We start from the raw sequence: 19288 nt of genomic DNA on the forward strand, positions 1-19288 counted from the left end.
TGTTTACATACAGTCCACAAGAGAAAATAAGTTGAATTTATAAAAATGACCCCATTCAAAAGTTTACATCCCCTGGATTCTTAATACTGTGCTCTTGCCTGAATGATCCGCTGTTTTTTTTTTTTTTTCCACAACAACAAGTGTTTTTAATACAACAACTGAGAAGATAATTTAAGTTTAAATTTCATTCACTTGATTTTGTTGCCAATTTACCTTCCTGAGACCTGCAGAAAAAAAACCTATCAAATGTCTTTTTTCTTTAGTGCATGCAACATTTAATACCTTGGTTTTAAGGTGGAGCAGAATTTAAGACTTTCTGCTATAATTTTAAGAACCTTTTAAGGCCTTAATTTGTAGAAAGGCAAATTAAAGACTTAAGACTAACAGAAACCTGGTTAAACACTAGAAATAGCTTAAGTATTAAGCCAACACACACACACACACACACACACACACACACACACACACACACAAATAAAATAAAAAATAAATAAATATTGAAAAGAATTAGGACACTTTCTGACTGTCAAATGTTAAAGTAACAATACCTTTGTGAACAGTTGGTTCACAGTAAAAAATGGTTCATTTGTTTTAAATCACTTCTGTCCGGTTAAGCTAGTCCTGCAGCACAGATTGTACAAAGTGGCTTATCTGAAAATAGCATTCCGAATAAACCATTATGCATCAGTGAAGATGATATGGTTCTAACTTTACTCAAGAAACAAACGAACAGGTTTGCTGGCTAATTAAGCCTATGGACTAAATTTAGATACCACAGAAATACCTAAATTATTCATTTACAGTTGACACATGACGCAAATCAAAAAAAAAAAAAAAAAAAAAAAAAAGTATTATATTAACATTTTATTGGAGAAAAAAAATGAGATAAATAAAAGGCAAATATACAGCGTATATATATATATATATATATATATATATATATATATATTTCACATCATTTAAAAATACGTTCACAGTTCACACATTTAGCTCGACGAGGAATTCAGGCTTCCAAGTAACTCCGGAAAAACCTACAAATAGAAGGGAAAAAAAGAAAAAGAAAATGTTTTAATCACTTTTATCAATATACAACACACAGCTTGTGGCAATTCAAAGTGTCTGAAAGGCGCGCTTTTCCTGCCAGACAATATCTGACTGCCGCTGCTTTTACTATGCCTGTTTTTAGATTGGTAACGGTACACAACAAACCATCACCGCCGTGGAAACAGGACAAGATTTGTTGAAAGAATATCGCACGTAAAACTTCAGAGTCTAGAGAAGTCACGCCTTTTGCTCTTTCTGTTTTATCTGTGCAGCCTCGTTGAGTCTCCAGCCACTGCAGATACAGGAGACAGGATTTCGAAACTGCACTGTTGTTAGGGGACAAACGTGTACAATCTTACCTCGTACAAACTGTTTATACACTGTAACAAAAACACGTGGATTCCACCAAGCCAAAAAGGAACTACAACAACATTCACTTAAATAGAGCTGCGTGAATGAATCATTCATTTAGAGTCGGGACAGTGATTCAGTTGAATCGTTTAAAAAAGATTCGGAATGAACCCGTTCGAGCAATAGCGAGTTTATTTTTACTTTAATTAAAAATTCCACTTATATTGGTTTTAAATTATTGTATTTTTATGAGCTGAATGAATGAAACATATTTAACTGAAATTAAAAATTGCACGACGTAGAGGAATCACTGAGTCGTTTATAAACAACGAACTTGAAAGAACCGATTCGCGGAAATGACTCGGACAAACCTGTACGTACCGGAAGAAAAAGTTAAAGCGCTTTCTAACCGGATGTAACGCCTCCACTAATTACTTTTTTACAAGAAAAAGAAAAGGACGTTTTAAAATTACAGTGTCGGTACATATAACAGTAATACATTTTATAAAATACTTTTCACTCATGAAACAGAAGCTGACAAAGACTAAGATAAAAAGCAACTTGTGTAACATTCATGACTGACGAAGCATTCAACCAATCAGAGAGGAGAAGACAAATACGAGACCCAATAGTTTTCATCCTTTGAGTGTTTATACTCGAGGGGGCGGAGCTCGTGTGTAGAGAGTTACTTCAGTTGGGGTCTGTGGCGTGTGTTCAGTGAAGTGTCAGACATATTTATCCCTCTTTAACTCTTTACCAGACCCTTCAGACTTGTACGATGAACAACATTATTAGATCAACAGCGCGGTGTCTTCGATCAAGCCCGTGGCAATATAGAACAGCGCAGAATAATGGAGAGCTGCTGTCTGGTTGGGCCCGCCTCATGTGCTCCTCAGCGGTCGAGAAGAACGTGGAGGAGATAGTGAAGAAGGACAAAGTGGTGGTCTTCATGAAAGGCACTCCCGCACAGCCTATGTGTGGCTTTAGCAACGCCGTCGTCCAGATCCTGAGAATGCACGGGGTCGATAGCTATGCTGCCTATAACGTGTTGGATGACCAGGATCTTAGACAAGGTCAGTGCCTGGTGACTGTGGTGTGAACAGTTTTTTTGAGTGTTTACCCAGCTTGAGTTTGATATTGGCTTGGATGAAATTTGTATTGGTTGTGTGGTTCGTTTTTAACGCGTGGTAGTGACACATTTTTGAAAACATAAATATAAGCTCTTAGTTATTAGTATCCCATAATAACCATAACCTTTCTCATAATTCTCAGACTTTTAAAACGTTCTCATAAAAATGACTTGGTTTTCTCTTTATGAGGTCTTAAGTTATCCCAAGTTATTTTGACTTTTTTCATTTTAGGAGCTTTTTCATTAGGGTTACAAATATCCATTTTTATCGTAATAATGACTTGACATTCCAGAATAATTAGAATCAGTTCTTATTATTATGAGAAACTTTTTAATTTTGAGATGTTAAGTTATTATAATGAGGCAGTTTCTAATTTGTATGAAAAACCAATGCATTGTTGCATGAAAGTTTCTCATTATTGAGACGTTTAGTCATTGTTATGAGATAATGAGAAACAAAGTTATCATTATAAGGTTTCTAATTATTACTAGACAATTTTTATTGTGAGATGTTGAGGCACTGTTACGAGATGTATTAGATTATTTTCCATTATTACAAGACTTGTTTTTTCCACGAAGCAATTTATTGTAGCAATTAAAAAGCTATTATTATGAGGATTTTTTTTTTAATGAAAAACCAAGGCATTATTACATTAAAGAGTCTCATTTTTCTAAGATAATAATGAGAAAGTTATGAGAAAGTATTATTACTATGAGAAAATAAATTTGTATTTAATATATAATGATATTGCAAGATATAATATTATGTTTAGTAACTGTTATATGAGATATTATTAAAAAAAAAAACATTATTATAAGATCTTTAACAAGAAGTTGTATCGTGATAATGATTTGACATTTCAGAATAATTAGAAACAGTTAATATTATAAGAAAGTTTTACATTTTTTAGATGTTACGTTATTATAATGAAGAAATTTCTAATTTTTATGAGAAACCAATGCATTATTGCATGACATTTTATCATTATTGAGTCACTATTATGATATGAAAGTTTCTCATTATTATGAGACAGTTGCTCATCATTATGTTTCCTTGTAAAAAATATCTCATTTTTATGAGAAACCAATGCATTGTTGCATGATTGTTCTCATTATTGAGATTATGAGAATTTTTTAAATGGGAAACCGAAACATTATTACAAAATCAATTTTTTTATGGTTACAAGAAGTTGTATCTTGATAATGACTTGACATTTCAGAATAATTAGAAACATTTGGTATTATTATTATTAGTATTATTAGTATTATTAGTATTATTATTATTATAAGAACGTTTCTAATTTGAGATGTTAAGTTATTATAATGAAGACATTTTTCTAGAAATGATGAGAAACCAGTGCAGTGTTGCATGAACTTTTCTCAAGAAACAAAATATCATAAGAAGGTTTCTAATTAATACGAGACAGCTACTCATTATTATGAGATGTTTTTTTTTTGTATTGGTAATAATGATAATCTCTATTATTATGTGAACATTTCTGATTATTATTAGATGTTGAACCACTAATACTAGATGCTAACTAGATTAATTATTATTATGAGAACATTTTCCATTATTACAAGACAAGTTCTCATTGTTACAAGACAATCACTTGACATGTCAAAATAGTAAGAAACATAAGTTGAAATTAAGTAAGTTTTTTATGAAAAACCAAGGCATTATTACATTAAAAGTTTCTCATTTTTATGAGACGTTTATGTTTATTTTTACAAGATAACAATGAGAAACATTATTATACGACCATTTTTATTTATGGTTACAAGAAGTTTTATCATGATAATGACTTGACATTATTATTATAAGAAAGTTTCTAATTTGAGATGTTAAGTTATGGAAGTTTAAAAGTTTTTTATGAGAAACCATTGCATTGCTGCATGAAATTTTCGCAAGAAACAAAGTTATTATTATAAGAAGGTTACTAATTGTTACGAGATAGCTACTCACTATTATACAATGTTTTTTTTTGTAATAATGATGTGACATCTTTATTATTATGCAGATGTTTCTCATTATTATGAGATATTGAGTCACTATTATGAGATGCTAATTAGATTATTTATTATTATGATAACATTTTCCATTATTACAAGACAAATTATCATTGTTACAAGACAATCACTTCACGTCTTAAAAGGGTAAGAAACATAATAAGCAGAAATAGTTAAGAAATGTTATGAGGGTTTTTTTTTTATGAGAAACCAAGGCATTATTACATGGAAGTTTCTCATTTTTATGAGATGTTTAGTCATTATTATGAGGTAGTAATGAGAAACTATAAGTTATTTGAAAGTATTATTACTATGAGAAGATACAATTGATATCATATATAATGATATTGCGAGATATAATACCATTATGTTTTGTAACTGCTATGAGATATGAATTAGAAAGTTAGTTAAAGTTATTTAGACTTTAGAAAGTTATTATAATGAGGAAGATTCTAACTTTTATAAAAATCAATGCATTGTTGCATGAAAGTTTCTCATTGAGATTGAGAATTTTTTTTATGAGAAACCAAGGCATTATTGCATTAAAGTTTCTAATTTTTATGAGATGTTTAGGCGTTTTTACAAGATAATGAGAAACATTATTATAAGACCATTTTATTTCTGGTTACAAGACGTTTATGACAATGACTTGACATTTCAGAATAATTAGAAACAGTTGTTATTATTATAAGAACGTTTCTTATAAGAACCAAATCATTGTTGCATGACATTCTCTCATTATTGAGATGTTTAGTCACTATTATGAGATAAGAAAGTCATTATTATAAGAAGGCTACTCATTATTATTATAATTATGAGACGTTTTCTTGTAATAATGACTTGACATCTCTTCTACACTCTTAAATAAAAAAGTGCTTCACGATGCCATAGAAGAACCCTTTTTTTTTATATAAATGGTTCCATAATGAACCTTTAACATCTGAAGAACCTTTCCGTTTCTCAAAAGGTTCTTTGTGGCAAATAAGGTTCTTCAGATTATAACAAGGTAAGCAAAAAGTGGTTCTTTAAAGAACCTTTGAATGAATGGTTCTCTGTGGAACCAAAAATGGTTCTTCTATGGCATTGCTTGAAGAACCTTTTGGAAGCACCTTTATTTTTAAGAGTGTATTATCAGAAATTTTATCATTATAATGAGATGTTGAGTCACTGTTATGAGATACTAATTAGATTAATTATTATTATGAGACATTTTTCATTATAACAAGACACGTTCTCATTGTCACTTGACATCTCGAAATATTAACTATTTCTACTTATTATGTTTATTACTAAGTCATTATTATGAGATGTTTAGTAACTGTTGAGATATCAATGAGAAAATAAATTATTATTATGAGAATGTTTCTCATTATTACTGTTTTAAGTTTCTGGTTTGCATCATTTCTACTCAACTGTAGCGGAAACAGGCTTCCACAGTTTTTAGTTTGTGTCTTCAACTTGTTAGTACAGCTCAAGTAGGTTAACGGCACCAGCAGTCCTGTCATCTCTGATTGTCTTTATCAGTCCTTTGCAGCAGGAAGAAAGGGGTGTTAACCTTGCATGACTGAGGTTAGTTTCCGAACAGTATAGCCTAGACCAGAGGTTCTCAACTCTGGCCCTCGAGGTTCACTTTCCTGCAGAGTTTACCTCCAACCTTGATCTAACTCACCTGCCTGTAACTTTCTAGTAATGATTAGCTTGATTAGCTTGTTCAGGTGTGTTTGATTAGGGTTGGAGCTAAACTCTGCAGGAAAATGGACCTCGAGGGCCAGAGTTGAGAACTCCTGGCCTAGACTCTAAAGTGCTTAAGAGGATTTAAAAAGAAAAGCAAGTAGTTATGTTAGGCTACATAAAATGAATTCCATTCATTTTTGCCTAAGAGTTAAGCCTGTAGGAATAATGTTAAATACTGACATGTGACTTTGTTTTCCCTAAAAGGAGTAAAGACTTTCTCCAACTGGCCAACGATTCCTCAGGTGTTCTTCAATGGAGAGTTTGTTGGCGGCTGTGATATTCTTCTTCAGATGCACCAGAGCGGAGATCTGGTAGAGGAACTTCAGAAGCTGGGAATCAGATCAGCTCTCCTGGATCAAGAGAAAGAGTGCAAGTAGGAGTGTAGTCAGCAAAGATTGATGTAAACCTGAATGGGGACTTGACCTGCTGAAGTCCAAACTGTCTTCACATGTCTGAAGGAAGTGATGTCAAACCTAAATTCTGAGAAATCACTGTAAAACACTTGATATAGATTTACCATATTATACATGATGATTGCATTTCTATTGCGTTTATTTCAGATACTCTAATGTTAGACCACTGCATATTTAAAATGTTGTATTTTCAAATATATTATTAAATGTATTTTAGATGTATATCATTTTTTTTTTTTTTTGTCAATAAAAATATTTTAAAGCACCCGTTGTGTGAAACTAGAGATGCTGGGTGTGTCAGAAAGAATATTTTTTTGTTGATTCAGATAGAGAATTCCTTCTTCCTCATTTTGCAATGTGTCTGTCATGTTATTTCTTGTCTAAAATATGTTTAGAAGTTGTCCTGCCGGAGAGAGAATTGCTCAACTTTTCTTTCTTTTTTTGCCAGTTACGCATGTAGGAAGCTCTAATGGTGTGGGGGAACAGTATCTGCTTAATTTTAATGGTGAGACATCTTTTAAAGATGTTTGCAGAAGCTGTTATGTTAGATAAAATCCTACATACACATCCTACTTGTTCAACTTCTAACTTCTTATATATATACAGTGCCTTGCAAAAGTATTCATACCCCTTCGTTTTTTTTCACGTTTTGTTGCAGCATGTTAAACTGCTTTAAATTAGTTTTTCCCCACATCAATTTACACTCCATACACCATAATAATGACAAAGCAAAAACCAGATTTGCAAATTTTACAAATGTATTAAAAATAAAACACTTTAATAAGTACATTGCATACGTATTCACACCCTTAACTCGGTACATAGTTGAAGCGCCTTTACAGCCTTAAGTCTTTTTGGGTTTGATGTGACAAGCTTTGCACATCTGCATTCTGCAATTATCTGCCATTCTTTGCCTCACCTTTTCACCTCTCAAGCTCTGTCAGCTTGGATGGGGGCTGGCAGACATTTTCAACTAGAGTCCTAGTTGTTCCAATCGTCTTCCATGATGGACAATGGAGGCTACATGCTTCTGTGAACCTTAAATGCAGCAGATTTTTTCTGAACTCTTCCCTAGATCATTGCCTTAACGCAAGTCTGTCACTGAGCTCTACAGGCAGTTATCTTGACCTCAGGACTTGGTTTTTGCTCTGATATGCATTTTCAGCTGTTAGACCTTTTCTGAGAGGTGTGTGCCTTTCTAAATCATACTCATTCAAATGAATTTGCCACAATTTAGGTCCACTCTAAGTGTAGTAACATCTAGAAGCAATATGAATGCTCCTGAGCTACGTGTCCCAGAAAAGGGTATGAATACGGGATCTTTTCAGTTTTTTATTTCTAATAAATTCGCAAAGTTGTTACAAACCTGTTTTGTGCTTTGTCATTATGGTGTATGAGATGTATACTGATGTGGAAAAAAGTAATTTAAAGCAATTTAACATAAGGCTGCAACATAACAAAACGTACCAAAAAAAAAAAGGAGTATGAATACTTTTGCAAGGCACTGTACTCACTGTAGTTATTAAAAGCAGTGTCACTGAAAGTTTGCAGTCTGATAATCATAAAGGCGTTAATAATAAAAAAATAAATAAAATGAAAATATTTTAAGTTCTTTGTTGAGAAAAAAATTGTTGTAGTTTCGTATGTGTCCACTAGAGTACGCAATAGTGTTTTAAAATATTTTTTGCCTAATATTTACTGTATATTTCCTTTATTACTACAAGATTAGTGGATGTAATTACAGGAGGTAGTGACATATTCTAAAATGTTAAATAATTATAGAAAAAGCAAAACGGATGTCATTAAAGATAGATGACTGATACGAGTGTCTGAAAAAAGTTAAATGACTTCATTATATAATTTTAATTAAAACTATTTAAATTGTAAATTACTAAAAAATATTAAGAATTGATGGATTCATTTGTTTTTGAAAACCAAGAAAGGTTTGCAAATATAGTTTTAAGAGGAAGATTACATATTTTTAGATATTATGTTTTTGGAAACTTGCACCACATGACAAATTAAAGTATACATATCAGATTTTTATTTTATTTAGCATGTAGTGCCAAACTAGATATATTTTTTTTTTTTTCATTTTTAGACTTATTTTATTTTATTTAGTTTATTTCTATTTTTTTTTTTTCACATTTATTCATTTGTTATTGTATTTTTTTGTTTATTTTATTATTCAGTTATTTAGCATGTAGTGCCAAACTATTTACATTTGTCATTTTAGGATTGAATTTAATTTTATTGTTCATTCTTTTATTTTATTTATTAATTTATTTAGTATGTAGTGCCAAACTATATACATTTTTCATTTCAAGATTTATTTTATTTTGTTTTCTATATTATTTATTTTACTATTCATTTATTTAGCATGTAGTGCCAAACTATTTGCATTTTTCATTTCTAGAATCTATTTTATTTATTTTATTTTATTATTTATTTATTTAGCATGTAGTGCCAAACTATATACATTTTTCATTTCAAGGTTTATTTTATTTTGTTTTATTCTATTTTATTTATTTATTTATTTAACTATTTATACAAACTATTTTAGTTTTTCATTTTACGATTTTATTTAATTGTGTTTTATTCTTCATTTTTTTTATTTAGCATGTTGTGTCAAACTATATACATTTTTCATTTATGTATTTTTTTATTTCAATATTTTTTTAAATTTATTTAGCATGTAGTGCCAAACTATTTACTTTTTTCATTTTAATAATTTATTTTATTTCATTTTATTTTATTTTATTTTATTCTATTCTATTGTATTGTTTTTTTTTTCCATTAATTTATTTAAAATGTCATGCCAAACTATTTACATTTTTCATTTTAAAATTGTATTTTATTTTATTATTTTATTCATTTATTTAGCATGTGGTGAAACAGTATTTGCATTTTTAATTTCAAGATTTTTTTTCTTTTATTTATTCCAATCCATTGTATATTAATTGTTTTTACATCTACATTACATTTTTGTATTGCATTTTTAAATTATTTAATAGATTGATATGTGGATTTTTTTTTACAATATAATGCAATATAATACAGAAAAAATACAATAATACATTTCCGCATCTCAAATTATTAAATCATTTTAAAAATACATTAAAAAGGTAATGCAGATGTAAAAATAATTCATATACAGTGACTTGGAATTCATGGAAATTAAATATTAATAAATTAAATTAAATTAAATTAAGTTATTTGCCAGCTGCAATAATTCTCCTGCATGGTTTTTTGTTCACCATCCCCTCAAAAGCCTTCATATCCCAGCACTCCTTCGCCTTTCTCTAAGCTGGTTGCTAAGCAACACCAGGTTTTCTAAAATACTAGGCAGATAGAGCAGGCAATGCCACTATTCTCCATGTGGATTTGGTTTGCCAACAGAATCAGGTCATTGGTGCCAGTGCCTGAAGAGTGTCTGACACCTCTGCTCTATAGGTACGTGTAGACAGCTGAGACTTGAGCAAGAAGAAGGTACCACAGCAGCTGTCAGAGCAACATCTTCAAGAACACCCAGAACTGGAAATCTAAAAGTGTCAGTTTGCTGCAAATTGCAATGGCATTAATAAAAAACCTGGTGCCAGAACCTTCAAGACCAAATCCCTGGCTCGACATATGTGCCACACAATAGACAGTGGTTGGCTGGTTTTTGGAAGATGTTTTTCTGGAAGAAATCGAAGACTGGAAAGAAATGGTGTAAGCATCTTATTTATAGCCATAATCAACACATACCATATGAAGATGGACCTAAATAATCTTTTTCCTATAGATGGGCTGAGAAGGACCAAACCCTGGAGTCCTGGAACATGGTAAGCCGGAATTTTCCACAACCTTTCCCAGATAAGGTGATGTAAGGGGAGGAACTTTTCCAGATGCTGTCAGGTAAGCACCTTGCACGAACATGTTCATAGAAAGTTAAAGTAGTTGAGATAAAATAGAATGAAATGGCCACTGGGGGTCACCAGTCTACCTCACATTGAGATGTTTATGTAGAATCAGGCCTTGTAAACAAGAAATGCACTGCCTGAGTTAGTGTAATGCACTTTTAATATCCAAGAAGGAAAACTCTGGTGCTTTTGCACCAGAGGAACCATTTTATAGTTCCTAGAACTATTGGCGACAGTTCCAGCTTTTTAAGTGTGATCACACCGCAGGAACTAAGAATGTATTTAATTTTAAGAACTCCATTTCTCTTTGGAACTAATTTGGCTCCTACTTCAGAGTAGGGTTTTAAACAGTTCTATAGGAACTACCAGTGATGTTGGTATACACTGACTGGCCAAACTCATACAAAACACTGACTACTGGGATTTTTAAAAAGAGAAACACTGGAGAAACATTTTCATAGTTCCTAGAACTATTGGAGGAAATCCCCACTTTTTGGTGTGTTCACACAGCAGGAACTACAGTAGGAATGCATTTAGTTTTAAGAAATCCGTTTGGGCAAACTAAATTAGCCCCTACCTCAGAGTTGGGTCTAATTCTGCATTCCAGACGACTAGCAATTTAGATTTTTGCCACCTCCTACTTGGAAATAACGTCTGGAACACTGCTTGAAGTCGGATATCTGACCTGTGAACTTAAGTAGATCGATCTATGAGCATAGTGTATAGCTTATGTCAAACTTCAAAACATTAGGCATTAAGTTTATAATATGATACCTTAATTTAGCTTTTCGTCAGCTGTTTTTGAAATGAAAGGCAATATTTTTTCTTCAGTTTTTGCCATAATTGACAGAAATCTGTCAATGTGGCATTTGATTGACTGGAACTACTATTCAGTTTCCACACTCTGCACAGGCACTTGAATAATGCACATTTTTCTATGTTAATATTAGATGGAGCGGCCAAGTAAAGTTGCTACTACTTACATATTTCCGATGATAAGCCATATTTAGACCAGCCGTTAATGGTCCGTCCGTCACGTGGTCCACCCCTTTATGTGGATTTTTTTTTTTTTTTTTTTTCTGGGACTAAGCAACCAAGCCTTTTCTGGTTGACTAACGGTTAGTCGACTGTTAGGGGGTAGCTTTAGTTGGAAGTAGGACATAGTTAATTATTGTCATTCTTGGGCTGTACTAATCGGTCTGACTAGGAAAATATTTGGAGTACTAGACTGATAAAAGTTATAACAAATCAAAGAGAAGAATGCAAAAAAAAAAAAAAAAAAATGTCTGAGGAACAAATGGCATTTGTGGTTGACCAAACCAAACTAGGATTTCCAGGGCAAGAATCTTGACAACATTTGTGTTTGTTCTTATAATAACTGGTCAGGTAGATGAAATATTAGGCTAATATCTTAATACTGCCCATACGTATCTTTACCACATATTAACTTCAGTTTGTCAAAATATTGTGGCCTTTCCCGCTTACTAAGTCCTTGCTATCCACGTTTTTTTCTTTTTTTTTCTTTTGCCCCGTCATTTAGACAGCATGAATTAGCAGAACAATGTATTCAGTAGTACATTTACCATGCGATCCATGCTGTTGTTTACATCCAATTGTCGCCAATATGGCCACGCATCCGGGCAGGGTTGCCAGGTTTTCACAACAAAACTTGTCTAATTGCTACTTCAAACTAGCCCAATTGTGTTTTGAGGGGGGTCCCCCCAGTAAAAATTGCATTCCGGCAGGTTAAATACAAATTTTTTGGTTGGGTTCCTCTGGTAAAATTAGCATTCCAAGGGCTAAATATTAGGTTATTGGAGTCGCTTCAACCTGCGGACATGAAAAACAATGCACGGCAACAGTGTTAAAGTAGCCCAATTCGACGGGAAAACCACAGACTTGGCAACACAGCATCCGGGTAACTGACCAAACTGTGAAAAAACCCTTTATAGCAGAGGTCTCAAACTCAATTCCTGGAGGGCTGCAGCTCTGCAGAGTTTAGCTCCAACCAGCTCCAACTCACACCTGCTTGGAGTTTCTAGTAATCCTGAAGACCTTGATTAGCTGGATCAGGTGTGTATGATTAGGGTTGGAGCGAAAATGTGCAGAGCTGTGGCCCTCCAGGATTTGAGTTTGACACCAGTGTTTTATAGGAACTACTAGCGGCATAAGTGTATGCATACGAAACATCAGCTAGCCGCCATTTTTAAAAAGCTGAGTACAAATATTTAAATGTAAAAAAGCGATAATAACAATATTTAGCTACTGTTGTCTGCCGCGTTGTGTTCTTTTCTCAGCCTCGATGATATGTAACACTGGAAGTTCATATTTAGTCAGATTTTCATGCTCTTTTAAATCGCATTAATTGTGCATTTACTTTCCATCTTGGTTATTACAAAAACCCACGACACACAACAAAAACAGCTCTGATCATGGCGTCCTTCATTCACTGGTTGTTGACATTTGACATAAAGAACCATTACTTTTGTAAGTGTTTAAACTCCTTTCAGCGATTTTCAACTTACTCTAGGCTACTCAAAAAAAATAATAATTTCAAGTGCTTCAAAACCGTTTCTCTTATTATGGGGTTATTAGCGGAGCCTTGGACAGTTTTTCTTGCAGAAACATTTTCAGAGAATTGTCCTCCTTGAAATTGTTCCCCAGCCATGTGGCAGAGTGGCTCAGTGGGTATCAATGTTGTTTCACAGCAAGAAGTTTGAGTCCTGGCGTGGGTTTCCTCCAGGTTCTCTTCAATTCCCCCTGCAATCCAGCATAATGTAAATTGGGTACATAGTTTGAGAGTGTGAATGTGTGACTGTCCATCTGGCCATCTGATACTGGGATTGGTTTCAGCACCACAGTGACCCTACACAGGACAAGTGGTCTGGAAAATTGATGGAGGTTGCCATTTACCCATTTGCTAACATGGGGTCTCCTACTAAAAATGCAGATATTCAGTGCAAATATTAACTAGTAGGTTATTACATTTATTTTAGGAAATCATTTGCACAAGATTTCTGTCATACTCAGTATGTGCTAAAATTGTCTTCTTCATTAGTTATGGCATAATTTATGAAAGCTCTCTCTTTCATCTTTTGTTCTCCTGTCGGTGTAAAAGGGATCTGTCATTCTCATGCAGACCGGCTTCAAAAAGACTCTGACCCACCAGGCGAAAATGCTGAACTATGCGATCACCCATCAAACCCCAAGACCACAGAAGAGGGAGAGCAGGGAAGAGTCCATCCTGGCCTTGCTGGGGATTGTTGGAACCATCCTCAACCTACTTGTCATTATTATTGTCTACATCTATACTTCTATCTGACAGTAGACTCTGACATGCGTGACCAGACTTTCCACTGGGGAAGATTTACTTCCCAGACAATGGATCAAAGATGAGATGCACTGTAGCTTGTGTTTTATCTCACAGACATTTGAACATTACTGAATTATGTGGTTAATCAACCAGTCCAGATCTGCCTTTTGGACACAACACACTGATGAACAGTTATTAGTAGTATAAATTCTTCTCATGTCTGCAGTTTAAATATTATGTCACGCATACTGTGAACAAAACAACATTTTTTGAATTTCTGAATTTGTTCAGACGTACTGATAGTGTTGAATGTATCATGTGGAAAAAACACTTAAACCGTAGACCTTATTTAAAGGGATAGTTCACCCAAAAAAATGAAAATTACCCAGTATTTACTCACCCTCAAGCCATTCTTGGTATATATGACTTTCTTTTTTTCTTTTTTCTTTTAGACAAATACAATCCTGCATCATCCGCTGGAACGCCACTCCTTCATGAATGCACATACGATTGTTTATGGTATAAAGATTCAAATATGGATATTTTTCTAACACAAACGTGCCACTTCAACTCAAAAAACCTTTATTAACCCCTGGAGCTGGGTGGAGCACTTTTTATGATGGATTTATACACTTTATTGGATTTCCATTTATTGCCATTATGAAGCTTGAAAGAGCCAGGAAATTTTTAAATACTCCGACTGCATTCGTCTGAAAGAAGAAAGTCATATACACCTAGGATGGCTTGAGGGTGAGTAAATAATGGAGTAATTTTCATTTTAGGTGAGCTATCTCTTTAATTTTAGACAGGAATAAAAACAAGGCTGTGAGGGGTAGAAATACAGTGTTTAATGGATACTGTTGTACTGATACCGTTTTTCTAATTAGGTGATAGGGTCTTTATATAGTGCATGTCATTGTAAAGTCTATCCCTCACAGCCTTGTTTTCATCTGTGCTAAATTTCATTATGGCGTCTATCCTGATGGTCTATTAAGACAAGTAAACGATCGTCCATGTTAGCCATGTTTCTCAGCTGTTTCAGAAAAGAAAGCTTTCCTATTGTTTTAGTAGTATTTGATTCTAAATTGTTGTAATAGTGGTTGTTTTATTGTTATTATTTACTTATCACTGTACAACTCACTGTACTCACTGTATTTGTTGTCAGTTTACTGCAGTTGTACTTTGTTGTATAGTTTTGATTTACTTTCCTCCTGTACAGATAAACAGAATTGTAAAAAGCCAATGCTATCTCATGACCAATTCCAACATACTTTAATGAGTTTTTGAATTTGTACGAGCTCACTCGTACGTTTTGTCTAGACCCTAGTAACGGTTTAGGGGTAAGTCTTTCCTACGAATTGGGTAATTCGTACGATGTAAAATGTACGATTTAGCAAAAATCTGAATTTGTAAGGTTGTACGAATTCATACGAATTAGCTCGTAAAACATGTACGAATTGCCATGAGATCAGGTTGGAAAAGTATAAAATGAAACATTTTTTAACAGTGCATGTTTGTTCATGAAATTGTATGCAGTTTTACGCTTTTTTTAACATGATGCCTAATAGTAGCCAGCTCCTTTGAGGACACTGTAGGACTAACTAACTCTCTCAATAACACTAATGCTAACATGGACACTAACTCTTGACATTAACACTAACCCGTAACTCTAACCAGTTCAGCCACTAACATTAATTCTAATCACCTCCCTGACTTACATTAATATCAAGTTCCCTATGTACAGTGCATACGGGAAGTATTCACAGCTTCACTTTTTTTAACATTTTTTCATGTTACAGTCTTATTCCAAAATGGATTAAATTCATTATTGTCCTTGAAATTCCATAAACAATACTCCATAATGACAATGTGAAAGAAATTTGTTTGAAGTCTTTGCAAATATATTAAAAATAAAAACGAAAAAAAAAAAATCACATGTACTTAAGTATTCACAGCCTTTGCATAGTACTTTGTTGAAGCACATTTGGTACCAGTTACAGCCTCAAATATTTTTGAGCTTTGATCATCATCATTTGGCAATTAACCGCCATTCTTCTCCTCGCCTCTTCACCTCTCAAGCTCTGTCCGGTTGGATGGGGATGCACATTTTCAGGTTTCTCCAGAAATATTTGATTCAGGTCAATCCCAGGTAGTGGCTAGATCACTCAAGGACATTCACAGAGTTGTCTATAAGCCACTCTTGCTGTGTGCTTGGGGTCGTTTTTCTGTTGGAAGGTGAACCTTCTGCCCATGAGGTTCTGAATGCAACGAACTGGGTTTTCATTAAGGCTATCTCAATATTTTGGTGCACTGAGCTTTTCTTTTACTTTGACGAGTCCCTCAGACACTGCTGCTGAAAAACAGCCCCACAGCGCGAGGCTGCTACCAGCATACTTTACTTTTGGAATGGTACTCTGCAGGTGATGCTTAGAATTGAGGTTCATCAGACCAGAGAATCTTGTTTCTCAGAGTCTGATGGTGCTTTAGGTGCTGTTTTGCAAATTCCAAGTGTGTTTTCATGTGTCTTAACTGAGGAGATGATTGAGTTTGGCCACACTGCCTAGATCGGTGGAGGTTTACAGTGATGTTTGTCCTTCTGTAGGTTTCTCCTATCTCCACATATGATCATGGAGCTCAACTAGAGTGACATTCAGGTTCTTGGTCACCTGTCTAGACAAGGCCCTTCTCCATCAGTTGTTCAGTTTGGCCATGAGGCCAGTTCTAGGAAGAGTTTCAAACTTATTTCATTAAGGGTAATGGAGACTGCATGCTTCTGTGAACCTTCTATGCTGCAGATATTGTTTCTGAACCCTTCCCTATATCTGTGCCTTGACATAATCCTGTCTCGGAAATCTACAGACAATTCCTTGGACTTTATGACTTGGTTTGTGCTCTGACATGCAATGATAATTGTGGGACCTTATATAGACCATTTCAAGGATGTAAACAATAACAAGCGCGTTGGAACGTTACTGCGCATGTCCGGTCCTGAAACATTTCCGGTAGCGCTATTTCTCCGATCTGTCAATACGAACACATTCTTTTAAAATCTAGCGAAAAAGCTGGTTAAGGTAAAAAAGCTGCTCATTAACTAATCGATGCTGCGTGCGTGTACACGGGAGATTGCTAAAAGCATATCACATGAACGGAAATATTGTGAACATTTATTCGTACAATGGATGTCATCAGTCTGAAGCAAGCAGTGCAACTTACTTCATGTTTTGTTCCCAAGATATCCGGAGGTTGTTCGTGATTCATTTACTTGCATTGCGTGGTCAGTCTGTATTTCTGTTTAAATATTTGTTTTCATAAGTACTTTTTACTTTTCACAATACATATCGTTCCAAACAACGCTAAATGTATGCTATTAAACTAAGCGCTCGATGCTATTATTACGTGTTGAATTCATTTCAACATGACATTGTGTTCAACGTTAGTTTGGTCAAGTTTGTTGCTGTGGAACAGTGCAAGTGGAGGGTATGAATGCTACGAGTCATCATGTGATCACAAATAAACAAGATCGTCGCAATTCAATGCTGGCTAACGTGTTTTTCATAAACCTGTAGATCTGCAGATTAATAAATGCACACACAAACACACATAAAGCATTCATATATGTTTTTATGCACATATTTACTGTTCACGCCCACACAAATTTATATATATATATATATATTCATGTGAAAATGAATACTGGTGTAATGTAAAGGCTGATGCTAATTCAGCTTTGCACAACATATTTTTTATAATAGAAATCATTTAAATAATTAATCATGTTAATAAACATAAAATACTTATTTCAAAAACATAAAAAACTACTTTGTCCAAACTTTTGACCAGTACTGTATATAAACAAAAAGCATTCTCTCACTTTCAACTGTTTTTATTTCCAGCACATGTATTGATATGTAAATATTTGTATGAACATAAAATGCTTCAACAAATGAAACAACAACAACAACTGAAACAACATATGGAGTACAAAGGGGGAACAAGTCAAAAGCAGCCGTCTGTATCTGGCCTGGTCATCAGTCGCTTTAAGTACTACACTAAATTAGTGAATACTACACTCAAGTTCTCAATCACATCTGGGTGTTGATATGGTCAGATGTGGTTTGTCACTGCAGGATGATCAGCTGTCCTTGGGTGTCTACAGATGATGGCTCTCCTTACACTGCCTTCTCAGATTTGGTGACCCTTCTGTATTTCTGCAACTGTTTACATCAGTTTAGAATACTTTCTAGAAAACAAAACAAAGGATATTAGCCATCATTATGAAAATGTAAATAACATTTAACCAATTCTATGGGAATTACAGGGAGCTAACAAATTTCAGTATTACACTGTATTGTCAGATTTAGTGACCCTGCTGCATATTTACAATGCTTTATATTTTTGATGCTTACATCAAAATGCTTCCTAGACTAAGAAACAAATGATATTAGAAATCACCTGTATAAATTTTGTTTACATTATATAAGGATAAAAGTAGAAAAACAATCATTTAATATAATGCACAATATAAAAAAAATAATAATGCTATTATTGCTTAATACGTCAGTACATCTTGGAATTAACAGTACCAAAGCTTATGTGATGGAAAATAATATTTACCATAGACATTACGTTTTGTAAACTACTGCCGTTAACTGTTACACAATACGACATTCACGTACTTTCATGTTACTCACTGCATTTGTCAACTGACAAAATAACTAGACGACTAATATGAATTTAACCCACATAACACTTAGCAATAAAACAGAAATAAAAAACTTGCCTTTTTACATTAACGTTACACATGAAAGCTAGATGCATATGTAAACAATGACAAAATGCTACTTTAAATTATGCAGCATCATACTTGAAGAGTTAACGTAAAGATATACAAATAAACCGATTAATTAAAAACGATATTTACTTGCCTGAATCGAAATGTGCGCTGTATATCCAAGAGTTGCTTGTTGTTATCCAGCCTTCTCCTTCACTGCCGCAACACGGGTACGTTTCTCGGAAATCTACCGTTAAACACGTCTCAGAATGTTAGTACCGCCCCAGAGGGAGCACACAACCAGCGAACGACAAGGATCTAATTTTAATTTAGACATTTAAGCAGGATGTTTGTATATATATGACCGCAATCCCACTGTTCATACAGCGCTTCTCGCCATTGTTTTGAATGCGCTGGATCACTAACCGGAAACGTCCTGGGACCAACGACGTCACTTCCTTAAGCCGCCGAATAGCGCTTGAAATGGTCTATAGACAGGTGTGTGCCTTTCCAAATCACGTCCAAATCAACTGAATTTACTCCAATCAAGTTGTGTAGAACATTGAAGACAGATGTTTATCTCAGTCTGCACATTGAAGACTGACACGGAAGAGAAGAAAT

The 19288-nt window shown here is 33.9% G+C and overlaps 1 protein-coding gene, 1 long non-coding RNA gene and 1 other non-coding gene across 3 annotated transcripts; 2 read left to right on the plus strand and 1 right to left on the minus strand.

The window, feature by feature from the left end:
• Nucleotides 1-1098: 1098 nt before the first annotated feature.
• Nucleotides 1099-1345, minus strand: LOC141283917 (small Cajal body-specific RNA 13). The gene has a single exon (XR_012338283.1).
• A 719-nt stretch (nucleotides 1346-2064) lies between these two features.
• glrx5 (glutaredoxin 5 homolog (S. cerevisiae)) lies at nucleotides 2065-6955 on the plus strand. Its single transcript, XM_073816999.1, has 2 exons — nucleotides 2065-2468; nucleotides 6473-6955. The coding sequence occupies exons 1-2, from the start codon at nucleotides 2174-2176 to the stop codon at nucleotides 6643-6645; spliced, it is 468 nt and encodes a 155-aa protein (XP_073673100.1). The 5' UTR covers nucleotides 2065-2173; the 3' UTR covers nucleotides 6646-6955.
• Nucleotides 6956-10095: 3140 nt separating this feature from the next.
• Nucleotides 10096-16221, plus strand: LOC141283796 (uncharacterized). The gene is made up of 3 exons (XR_012338214.1): nucleotides 10096-10392; nucleotides 10466-10578; nucleotides 13702-16221. It is a non-coding gene; the product is annotated as an uncharacterized lncRNA (long non-coding RNA).
• Nucleotides 16222-19288: the final 3067 nt, after the last annotated feature.

Source organism: Garra rufa, chromosome 13, assembly GCF_049309525.1.
Source record: "Garra rufa chromosome 13, GarRuf1.0, whole genome shotgun sequence".
Taxonomy (NCBI): domain Eukaryota; kingdom Metazoa; phylum Chordata; class Actinopteri; order Cypriniformes; family Cyprinidae; genus Garra; species Garra rufa.